Genomic DNA, 12,355 nt, shown 5'->3' on the forward strand with positions numbered 1-12,355 from the left:
TGTAATTTACTACATATTTTTGTCAGTCTATGACATGTTTTTTTGTTGTTTTCTCTTAAAAGTGTCTTTCAAATAGTAGAAGTTCTAAATTTTGATGAAACCTAATTTACCAACTTTTTCTCGTAAGGAATATGCTTTCAGTGTCCTATCTAGGAAGTCTTTCCCTATCCTTGAAGTTGCAAAAGTTTTTTCTCCTACAACTTCTTCTAGTCATTTTACAGTTTTAGGTTTTACTTTTAATCTGTGATGCATTTAGAGTTTGTGAGTTCAGTTTTTACTTATGAGAATCAAATTTGTTGAAAATGCCTTTTCTCCACTGAATTGCTTTTGCACTGTTGCTAAAAACTGACCATCTATGTGTGGGTCTATTTCCACTCCTACTGTTTCACTGTTTTATTCCTTTCTTGATTCCTAGACCACACAGTTTTTCAGTTAGGTAATTTAAATCCTCAATCTTTGTTCTTTTTATTCTGCAAAGTTATCTTGGCTAGTCTACATTCTTCGATTTTCACAAGAATTTAAGAGTTACCTTGTCGAGTTTTTGAAGTGTCTGTTGATATGTTCATTGGGACTGCACTAAATCTGTGATGAATTTAGAAAGAATCAGCACCTTAAAAACTCAGTTGCATTTTCCAATCCATGAATATGGTTTATCTCTCCATTTATTTTAGATCATCTTTCATTTCACTCAGGCATGTTTTTTTTAGTTTTCAGTGCACAAGTCTTAAACATTTTGTCAAATTTATCCCCAAGTATTTCATATTTTTGATGTTATAAATAGTACTGCTCTTTTAAGATCAATTTCCCTTTTACATTACTATGACAATTTTTATTGATATAATTGACGTTAAACGTTCTATTAGTTTCAAGAGTACAACACAGTGATCCCCATTCTTAGTCGCCAATATAAAGAACAATTATTTTCATATTGGTTATGTATCCCACAAATTTGACTAAACTCAGTTCTAGAAACTTTGATGATTCCAAAGGGCTTTCCACTTAATCACTGTCATCTGCAAATAGTTTTACTTCCTTCTTTCCAAACAGAATCCCTTTCATTTAATTTCTTTGCTTTTTATTATTACACTGGCTAGAGCCTCCAGTACAGCAGTGAATGACAGTGATGAGAGCGGCCATCTTTGCCTTGTTTCTAACAAGTATGGTTCAGTTCAGTCTCTCGGTCGTGTCCGACTCTCTGAAACCCCATGGACTGCAGCACGCCAGGCCTCCCTGTCCATCACCAACTCCCGGAGCTTACTCTAACTCATGTCCATTGGGTCAGTGATGCCATCCAACCATCTCATCTTCTCTCGTCCCCTTTTCCTCCTGCTTTCAATCTTTCCCAGCATCAGGGTCTTTTCAAATGAGTCTGTTCTTCGCATCAGGTGGCCAAAGTATTGGAGTTTCAGCATCAGTCCTTCGAGTGAATATTCAGGACTGATCTCCTTTAGGATGGACTGGTTGGATCTCCTTGCAACCCAAGGGACTCTCAAGATTCTCCTCCAACACCACAGTTCAAAAGCATCAATTCTTAGGCGCTCAGTTTTCTTTATAGTCCAACTGTCACATCCATACATGACCACTGGAAAAACCATAGCTTTGCCTAAATGGACCTTTGAGAGGAGACATCAAGTCTTTCCCCATTAAATACAACAGTAGCTATAGGTTTTTCATACATGTGAGTTTTTTTAAATCTCAAACACTGAAGCTTTTATCTCCAGAAGTTTTATTTTGGTCTTTTTCAACCTTCCATGTCTCTACTTCACAGTCCATATTTCCTTTAGTTTCCTGAACATTTGGAGTACTATGTTAATAGCTTTTAATGCCCCTCCCTACTGATTCTATCACGAATCATTGCTGAGTTAGTTTCACTGGACTGATTTTTCTCTTCATTGTGGGCTATATTTCTCTACTTCTGTATATGCCTAAAACCTTTAGATTGGATGCTGGACACAGTATATATTACCTTATTTGACACCAGGTACTTCTCTAGTCCTGTGTATATATATTTTAAATTATTTGACTGTATCGGGTCTTAGCTGTGGCATGGGGGATTCCTCGTTGCATCATGCGTAATCTTCTGCTATAACACAGACTGCCTGGTTGTTGAGCGTGGTCCAGTAGCTGTGGTGCATCGGCTTAGTTGCCCCAAGGTATGTGGGATCTTAGTTTCCCAAACAAGGACTGAACCTACGTACCTTGCGGTGGAGGGTGGATTCTTAACCACAGGGCCACCAGGAAAGTCCCTCTATATATATTCTTGAAATTTTCTCTCAGACATAGTTAAGTTACTTGGGAAGAATCTGATGCTTTTGTGCCTTACTTTTAAAGCTTTGTGATAATCAGACCTGCATTTAGTCTGGAGTTCATTTTTTCCCAGCACTGACCCTTCCTGGAATTCTATCGAAGGCCCTGTGAAATATCACATTTTCTACTTTGGCTGCTGGGAGCAAGAAACAAGAATATTCTGGAACCTTCATGAGCTCTGGACGCCGTTCCCTCTGGCACTTCACAGAGGCTCTCTCCCCTGCCCCAGGGTGGTTCCTTACAAGCCCACACTCGTCAGTGCCCATCTCAGCACTCAAGAGAGACACTCCGCTCATCTCAGGATTTCCCTTGGTGCAGCGCTCTCTTTATTCTGTCCTGCAAATTTTCATCACCTTGCTTTCCCCCAGACTCAGGAAGGTAGTTACTCTGGAAGACAGGTTTTCCCTGGCTTACCCATTCCTACACTGAGGCCTGAAAACCTCCCTTACCTCGAAAGCTGCTGCAATTCTCAAGTTCATCCCGTTTCCCATTCTCATATATACATATATATTTTTTAGATTCCATCCATAAGAATATCATACAGTATTTGTCTTTCTCTGACTTCTTTTACTTGGCATAACGCCCTCCAAGTATTCCAGCTGGAATACTACTCAGCTCTAAAAAGAACAAAATTTTGCCACTTGCAGCAACATGGATAGATACGGAGGGCATAATGCCAAGTGAAATAAGTCAGACAGAGAAAGACAAATACTATATAGTGTTGCTTATACATGGAATCTAAAAAATACAGCATACTAGTTCAGTTCAGTCCCTCAGTCGTGCAAACTAGGGGATATAATAAAAAAGAAGCAGGCTCAACCTTTAAAACTGTAAATCACTATACTGCACAACTGTAACATACAATATCGTACATCAATCACATTGCAATTAAAAACATAGAATAAGATTCTTAAAAAGGAAGAGGCAACTCTATGTTTGAGTAGTTTAATAAATCTGACACAGAAGGAAGGAGAAGCAGAAAAGCAGCAGTCATATTATCCAGGGCGGAGGGATACTGGGTCCTCTTCGGGGCTTGGACAGGGATACGTGTTTCCTATGCTCAGTGGTTCCATTTCTGACTTGACCCATCACACTCAGAGTGACCCTGTCTGACGTCAATGTTCCATGAAATTGCCTATGTTACACAGGACACCATGGCCAGTTCCCCCAGGTCAGGTCTGTTTTTCTCTTTTTCATGACTAGAGAACCAGAGCCTCACAGCCCTACTGGTAAAAAGTTCAGTCTCTCAGTCGTGTCCAGCTCTTTGTGACCCCATGGACTGCAGCACGCCGGGCTTCCCCGTCTGTCACCAACTTTGAAATGACTCAAACTCATATCCATCAAGTTGGTGGTGCCATCCCACCATCTCATCCTCTGTCGTCCCCTTCTCCTCCTGCCTTCAATCTTTCCCAGCATCAGGGTTTTTTCCAATGAGTCTGTTCTTCACATCAGGTGGCCAAAGTATTGGAGTTTCAGTTTCAGCATCAGTCCTTCCGATGAATATTCAGGACTGATTTCCTTTAGGATGGACTGGTTGGATCTCCTTGCACTCCAAGGGACTCTCAAGAGTCTTCTACTGGTAGAAAGACTAAACTAAGTAATTAGAAAGTGGATTCCCCATTGCTTACAGGACTGAAGAGGCTTTGAGACCCAGTGAAGGAGAGCCACTCACCAAGGAAGCCACAATTTCTTGGAAAATGAAGGTAATGGAGTCTCAGAATCAACTTCCATATAAAGAGGAGAGTTGTGTTGCTGGCTAGAAGGGCGGAATGGGCATTTTGAAAATGAAGATGGAATGACTTGATAGGGGAGAACAGGACTGAAGAGAGCAGCGGTGGGCACCATCTTCCTAGTGAAGATCTCTGCAGTGCAGAATGCAGCCTGTGTGGCTCAAAGGGAAGCCTGGTCTTAGCTCTGCGTTCAACCTCTCATGCCACAGTATTCTTACAGGAGTGCTTGACCCTTGGGCAAAGAAACATACACTGCAGAGTCCATAGCATACACAAAGGCCCTGGGGTAGAAAGGCCTCAAACCCACAAGAGGGTCTAAGAAGACCCAGCCTGTTCCGCCCTGGGAGTCAACACCCTCGGAGGGGTAGGAAGAGATGAGGCAACACTAACTCCTCCTAGAGCCTCTGAGGGGCTTCCCAGGTGCCGCTGGTGGTAAAGAACCCACTGGCCAATGCAGGAGACGGGACAGATGCAGGTTCCACCCTGGGTCAGGAAGATCCCCTGGAGGAGGAAGTGGCAACCCACTCCAGTATTCGTGCCGGAGAATCTCACGGACAGAGGAGCCTGGCGGGCCACAGTCCATGGGGTAGCCAAGAGTCTGACACAATCGAGCTCACACACACACACCATGATTCGGGGCCTGCCCTACTCCCGCATGGCCTCATCTTAACGGATTACATCTGCAATGACCATTGATGCTTCTCCCAAATAAGGTCATGTTCTGAGGTTACTGGGGGTTAAGACTTCAACATATTTTAGGGGGTGGGTGGGACATGATTTAATCCCTAACAGTGTATGTTGTATATTGGGTCATAAGTAAAATGTATATCTTACTGTGAGTCACAGTCAGGACAGTTTGAAAACTCGGCCTTAAGCCCCTCTAGCCTCCTTGCTTATCACTCCGCAAAACAAGCACGCTCCCAGGGCAGGACCTTTGCACCTGCCACTCTCTCCATGTAGCCACGTGCCCAGTCCCATTGTTTATCCAGGACTCCACTGAAGTGTCAGCTCCCCAGAGAGCACTTTCCCATCCATGGGACTTAGATGGTACCTTCTGTCACTCTCCATCCTTTGACCCTGCTCTATTTTTCTTCAGAACACGAAGCACTCCCTAACAGTCTTTTATGAACACATTTACTTTTTTCTCCTCCACTAAAATGTAAGCATCACATGCGAAGAAACTATATCTGTGTCCCCAGCTCTTTGAACAGCAGGCCCTCAAATATGTGACGTTAAATGAATGAATCTCTCTCTGGTGAAAATAAATGAAGCCCAGACAATTGAGAACACGATGAGGCTCTTTGCTTTCAGATCCTGCCATTGCAGAGAGTCAGGCGCCATCCCCAGTGTTTGGCAGAGACTCGGAGGCAGGCAGAGGAGCAGGAACGCTTTCCAGGAGAAAACCAGGGAGAGACACAGGTGTGCTCTGACTGCAGACCCTGGGCGCGGGGCAGCTGCCGGCAGACCAGCTGAGGAGGAGGCAATCCCATGACACTGTTTAGGGGCGCATATTTGGCTTTCTCTGGGGAGCCCTAAATAGTAACCTGGGACAGAAACTAAGGGCTCTAACGGTAATTAATCAGGTCTGGGCTGACTGTGTAGACGTGACTGTTTTGCTTTCTGGACAGGAGGCTAGAGATAATGGTCTGACTTCCTACATGTGTGACTTAGAGGAGAAGCAGGTTGGCTTCCTGGCTGGTTGCTGCAGACTGCAGGTCAGAGCTCTGTTTTTACGTGTGGTCTGGCCATTCTCCATTTGCATATCCATTCTCTCACTATAAAGAGAAATACGCTTGTGAATGTACAGCAAAGGAACTGGGCGGGCTACACCTGGGGGTAGGAGTAAAGAGACTCACTTTTATGTATAGAAAAAGCATTGTCTCTCTCTCTATATATATATATTTATACAGTAAACTTGTACTTTCAATTTAGAAAATTTAACCAAAGATGACAAGCAAACACAACTTCAAGCCACACTGCCTCCTCTGATGTTTGCAAGTCCATATGGCAAAACTATTTGCTTAGTTACTGACCCTCCTGTGTTGTGGGTTTTTATTTTCTCACTTTTCTAATGTTATATTGTTTAAAAAAAAAAAGTTAAAACCTCCCTTGGAATTTCAGTTCATGAGTTCTGAGATCACGTCTGGTGATCTCTCATTTTTAACTGAACCCTTAAAAGCTCAATTTTTCATTCAGTATTCAGCTTTCCTAAAAAGCAAGGGAAATGTCATGATTGCAAGAATGCCAAGAATTCAAATTTGAGTCGTGTGACTTGAAACTTTGTTTTCCTAGAGACATGGCGCCACCTAGTGGACCTTTGGTGTATTTTCAGGGATGAAAAGGTCCACGTTGCATTTTCACAACTCTCAGCTGACTGAAAAATCCCAGAAACCAAAACAATCCCTTCACCAAGCATTCTGTCTGTGGGAGGCTTTCGTGTAGTAATTTACTCTGGCTCTTATCAAGGAAAATAACCTATGTGGGTCATTTACTAACACGCTATGTGAACTGATTCATTTTCTCTTACAGGACTTGATGTGGTTATCTGCACCTACTGTGGTTATCTGCACCTATTGTGGCTATCTGCACCTTTGTCAGGTACCAGAGCCCAAGGACATCGCTATACCCCTATAGCCAGCTGAGTCCTGACACGCAGGTGATGTTCAACGTTTTGAAGGATCAGCAGACACCTACCTCCCCCGACCCCACCACCTGGCATAAGACAAATCAGAAAAAAATTCACTTCACAACACATTCATACACAATTGTCAAGGATACAGTGCTTTCCAATACAGTATATTAATGCATATATATGGAATTTAGAAAGATGGTAATGATGACCCTATATGTGAGACAGCAAAAGAGACAGATGTAAAGAACAGACTTTTGGGCTCTGTGGGAGAAGGTGAGGGTGGGATGATCTGAGAGAATAGCACTGAAACATGTATATTACCATATGTGAAACAGATCACCAGTGCAGGTTCGATGCATGAGACAGAGTGCTCAAAGCCAGCACACTGGGACAACCCAGAGGGATGGGATGGGGAGGGGGGTGGGAGGGGGGTTCAGGATGGGGAACACAGGTACACTCATGGCTGATTCGTGTCAATAGGCAAAAACCACTACAGTGTTGTAAAGTAATTAGCCTCCAATTAAAATAAATTAACTTTTTATAAAAAAAAGAAAACAGTGCTTTGTAAAAATATATATATAAGCCCTCATAGGGGAGAGGGAAAAAGTACAGACATCCAAACCGGACATAGTATTAATACATTAGGACAAACAGAATGAATGGTAAGTTCTGAAATAGTTCAGAGGGGTGAAAAATTACTTCTTGTAGGGATGATTAAGAAAGGCCTCACTCTCTAAATTCATTTGAGAACAGACCCTGAAACCACTCAGATCAAGGCATCACTGTAACAGACACGGTATTCTGTTTGTAAAAATCATGGTCCTCACAGGAACGCACCAAAAGTGAAGTTGCTCAGTTGTATCTGACTCTTCGTGACCCCATGGACTATAGTTTACCAGGCTTCTCTGTCCATGGGATTTTCCAGGCAAGAGTACTGGAGGGGGTTGCCATTTCCTTCTCCAAGGGATCTTCCTGACCCAGGGATCAAACCCAGGTCTCCTACATTGCAGACAAATGCTTTACCCTCTGAGCCACCAGGGAAGCCCGTCACAGGAACACACCGAACATACTGCCAAAGAAAGCATCGTCTCAAGGTTTTCCTGACCACATGCCCGTTAGAATTTTAGTTTTTACTATAAAGCCCACCACATTCTAATTTTTTAATCAAAATAAGATGACCAGAATCATAAAACTTAGCATTTACAGCATTAAACCTAGAAAATATATACATAGTTAACAGAACATTAAAGCCAAGAGTATCTGACAGAAAGGTTGAGACTTTTTTTTTTTTAGATACAAACAGATTTTATATCTATTAAATCTATATCATATTTAAGATACAACTAGATTACTATACAAAGAATATGTTAATATAGTTTATCATGCACAACTAGAAATGAAATGTGAATCACCAGTGTTGTGGGTTCAAAACAGCATGTTTGGACCACTGGAAAGCAACATCTTATAGGAATTAAAAGTCGCTCAGTTTCTCCACACACACAGTAGCTGATATATTGCTTTGTCATTCTTCATGTCAGGTATTCAGAAACAAACATTTAGTACTGCATTAGGAACACTGAAAGAGAACCTACTAACATATGTGCATTACAGTTTCAGTGATATGTTCGTGATAAATGAAGATCATTTTGAGGAAATGAGTTTAAATAATATTTTGTGAAATTTCAGGATCCTTTCTTCCTTCAATACATCCTCTACTTTTGCTCTGTCCATTTTCTCTTTAGTCCCATGATTTTCCCTGGGTAGATGGGTAGGCTGCGTGGGAATGGTCATGGATCTTATCTCAAAGAAGAGCTGTAAGAGAAGAAAACGCACTGAGCTTTTTGCATCCAGGTGGTAATCCTGATTTTGTCGTTAACCAGCTCTGGGATGCTGACGGAACTGAAGTTCTTCACCTCGCTCCTGTCTGTAAATTTGAAAATAAGAGAAACGAGACTAGAGAATTTGCAGGGCTCCTTCCGGCTCCAGTTCCCACAAGCTTTTCTCTTCTAAACTGAACAGTCTCCAGCACAAGGCCACTCTGGTACGTCACCATGCCTGGACTGTTTTGGTGCTTTTTGGTCTGATGACAGAAGACGGCCGGCAGACAACACATCAGCGATGTAACTCGAAGCAGATAATGAAGCTGGCTGGCTCCATGAATGGACAGGAGGCGACTGGAAAGGAAAAGTTTACCTCTTTCACATGCCCCTAAGACCGAGATGTGTCAGACTGTGAAGGAGGTCAACTCACTGAACCAGAAGGAACTGATTATGTGTGGAGCAAATGCTCAAAGTTGTAGCTCTCAATAACCATATCTGCACACACACATATTCATTTTTTCATGCTAGTTATCAGTTATTCAGGATGGAAGTCCTGTTAAATTATACTGATTCCTAGTTACTGGCTTAGTAACAAGAATTTACCTAGGGTCATAATGCGCTGATAAAGATAGGAGTACAGAAGACATTTACCACAGTTACCTTTAATTAAAGTAACTTCACAATTTTTCACATGCCTTCTGTGTTTTGTGTTTTCATTACAATTATGAAAGGCAGTGAGGACAGCCAATACATCTCCAGGTTACAGTGAAAGAAGCTGAGACTCAGAAAAATTAGGGAGCAGCTTTTGCGTCAAAAGGTCAGATGTTTGTAGATGATGAAGCTGAGGTCAGGTCCAGCTACCCTTCCTGCTAGTCCAGTGCTCTGTGCAAACTTACAATGCATGATGCTGATTACAGAGACCATGCGGATGGTTCCCCATCTTACATCATCACCATCTGAAAAACACTTGTCGCGATGTTCTGACTCAGACCTCTTAGATGACTTTAAAAAGCGGACTTCTAGCCTCTGGGATGTGAAAATGGTAACGGATAATGAGAGGGCTGTAAAAACACACTGACAGCACTAAAGAGAAAATTATTTTCACAAGTACCTAGTGATGGAAAGCGTTACTTACATGCCCAGGCACACCCATAGAGCAACCACAGTCAGCCTGTCTTTTGACTATCTGCTTTTAGAACATGATTAAGCCTGCTTAAAGTTTTTGTTCTCTTAAAGGATCATTAGAGGTATTCAAAAAGTTTATCCACAATATTGTTTGAATTTAAATGTACCAGAATTTTTTTGTGTTTCCAACATATCAGAACAATTCTAAAGTGCCAATCAATTATTAGTCTTCCATTTTTTTTTTCAACATTTGTTTTTTCTAAAGGGAAATTCTCTTTCCTGGTTTCTAAAGTAACCAGACAAATAGAATTTTTAAAATAATGGATTATACCAAAATTAAAATTGTTTCTTTTCTTTCAGAATTTAAGCCCAAACTCTAATCTAAAATTTTTACATTTAAACTATATAAGTTACCATTTAGGTAACTTTGCCTTTTTCCATTGAAATAAATACCTTGGCTATATGTACATACTGCTGAGGGCCTTGCTTATGGATAAGCAAGGGCCTTGCATGAGGATCAATTCGGTTCAGTTCAGTTGCTCAGTTGTGTCCGACTCTTTGCAACTCCATGGACTGCAGCAGGCCAAGCATCCCTGTCCATCACCAACTCCCAGAGTTTACTCAAACTCATGTCCATCAAGTCGGTGATGCCATCCAACCATCTCATCCTCTCTGTTGTCCCCTTCTCCTCCTGCCCCCAATCTTTCCCAGCATCAGGGTCTTTTCAAAAGAGTCAGGATAAGCCTAACCTTATCACAACAAGGAATGAGTTCAGAAAAGTATTAACATATGAAAGTATCTAACCATTTTATACAAAACATCTTTAATTTGTACAGGTGTGGCATTTTTGGAATAATCGTTCCACAGACGATAGGAATGCCACTTCAAACTCCTGATCGGAGAATCTGCTTACGGACGCACGGGCATTGTTTCTGATTTGGAGCCTCTGTTCTGCAGACATGGAAAGAATATGGGCCATAGTTTCAGCATAGCCCTCTTCACTTTCAGCCAGGAACCCAGTCCTCTCGCCGTGGTGAGGAACGACAATGTCGAGCTTCGGGACCCCCGAATCGTGTGCGAGGACAATCGTGCCGGCTGCCATACACTCAACAATTCCAATCCCAAAATGCTCGTTCCACATGGTATGCAGACCGACTGTTGCTTCAGACAAGTAATTCTTTAACTCATCAAACGGAATGTTTATTTTAAATTCCACATCTTCTTGAACTCCAAGGTCCTCAGCAAGCCTTCTCAGTTGGTTTACCCTGAGTTCATCATCTTGGTTACGACAACCTCCAATGAGCACAAGTTTAAGTGGAGGAAGAGATTCACTCTCCTTCTTATTCAACAATTTAGCAAAGGCTCTGATCTGCAAAGGATGGTTCTTTTCAGGCCTGAACTGGCCAATCGAAACCACTAAGTGTTCTGAGGTTGCCTTCTCTTCATGTAAGGGAAGATCCAAGAATGTTTGCACATCACAAGGTGGATAAACAATATTAGTGCAGTTCCCAACCTTCCACAGTGAGAGAATATGGTTCAGTGTCCAAGAAGAATTGACCATGACGATGTCACTGCAAGAACCAACAAGCCCATACATAAAAGCAAATAAATAGTAGTAGATGAGCTTTACTTTGCTGAGAAAAGGATTCCTGGTAATGAAGGCTGCGTTGTTAAATCCCACATTCTGATTCTTCACGATGGAGAGCATGTCAGTGCTGATGGTGGGGTAATGAACATAGCTTCCAACTCGGCAACCACCTAGGTACTTAAACAGAGGAAGCGTGAAAGCGTAGCCCATTGAATCAATGTAAACATCGGGAACACACTGCATTAGAGCTTCCCAGCCCAGAAAAATGGATCCCAGACTTTGGCCCAGCAGTGTGAAATGAGGATAGAGTGAATCTTCCACAAGGTAGCGCTTCCTTAAGAAAACAAACTTCACTGGGCGAGTTAACCTGATGTTAAATCTTCTGAATGCGCCTTCCAGTATCTGTTGGCCACTGACATCAGCATCACCAGTATAAACAACATAAAGTGCTTCTGGATACCTACTTTTTCTGTAGAGCCCTTAAGGCACACCATAACACTCTTTCTCCTCCTCCGCCAGCATTGCAGTATGGATGGAAAAATGCAATCACCGTTTGATATGTCCCAGTTTTGCTAGATGACGCTGATTTTTTCTTTCTCTGTAGCAGCAGTCGGAGCCTCCAAAGGACAATAATAAGTAAACACACACACAAAGTTCCACATACAAATAGCCAGGGGAAGATTAATGAAAAAAAAAAACCTCAATAACTCACACAAGCACCAGCCCTTTTCAGCAGCCGCCATCTTCCACCGACCCTCGAACTCCGAGACTTCTTATGAAGTATGTTTCACAGACAATGACTTTGTAACAACTGTGCACTCAGAAGAATGTGATAATTACTGTCTCTGGCTTGAAAATATTAAAGAAAATTTTAATAATTCACACTGCATATATGGACAGTTTCTGATAATATGTGTATCAGAAGAGATTTAATGTAAAAAAAAAAAAAAGCCCATCACAAAAATAAAGCCATTCAGTGACATGAAAGCTGAATTCCTGAGTAACATACAGCCAGTGTTCAGTCTGTCCTCAGGGCTGGATGAAGCCCTGCCCATCCACTGCAAATTTCCCTGGAGTTACTACACTCACAAGGGACCGGCTAGGCTATCAGGATCCAAACGTCTTCTGCCTCCTTGCCTACCCTTCAATTCAC

General features: G+C 42.1%; 1 protein-coding gene across 1 annotated transcript; it reads right to left on the minus strand.

The window, feature by feature from the left end:
- Positions 1–10,437: 10,437 nt before the first annotated feature.
- Positions 10,438–11,945, minus strand: LOC128067546 (GDP-Man:Man(3)GlcNAc(2)-PP-Dol alpha-1,2-mannosyltransferase-like). The gene is given in 3 exon segments (XM_052660583.1): positions 10,438–11,661; positions 11,663–11,899; positions 11,901–11,945. Coding segments are annotated over 3 exon segments (1,506 nt in total).
- Positions 11,946–12,355: the final 410 nt, after the last annotated feature.

Source organism: Budorcas taxicolor, chromosome 22 (genome assembly GCF_023091745.1).
Source record: "Budorcas taxicolor isolate Tak-1 chromosome 22, Takin1.1, whole genome shotgun sequence".
Taxonomy (NCBI): domain Eukaryota; kingdom Metazoa; phylum Chordata; class Mammalia; order Artiodactyla; family Bovidae; genus Budorcas; species Budorcas taxicolor.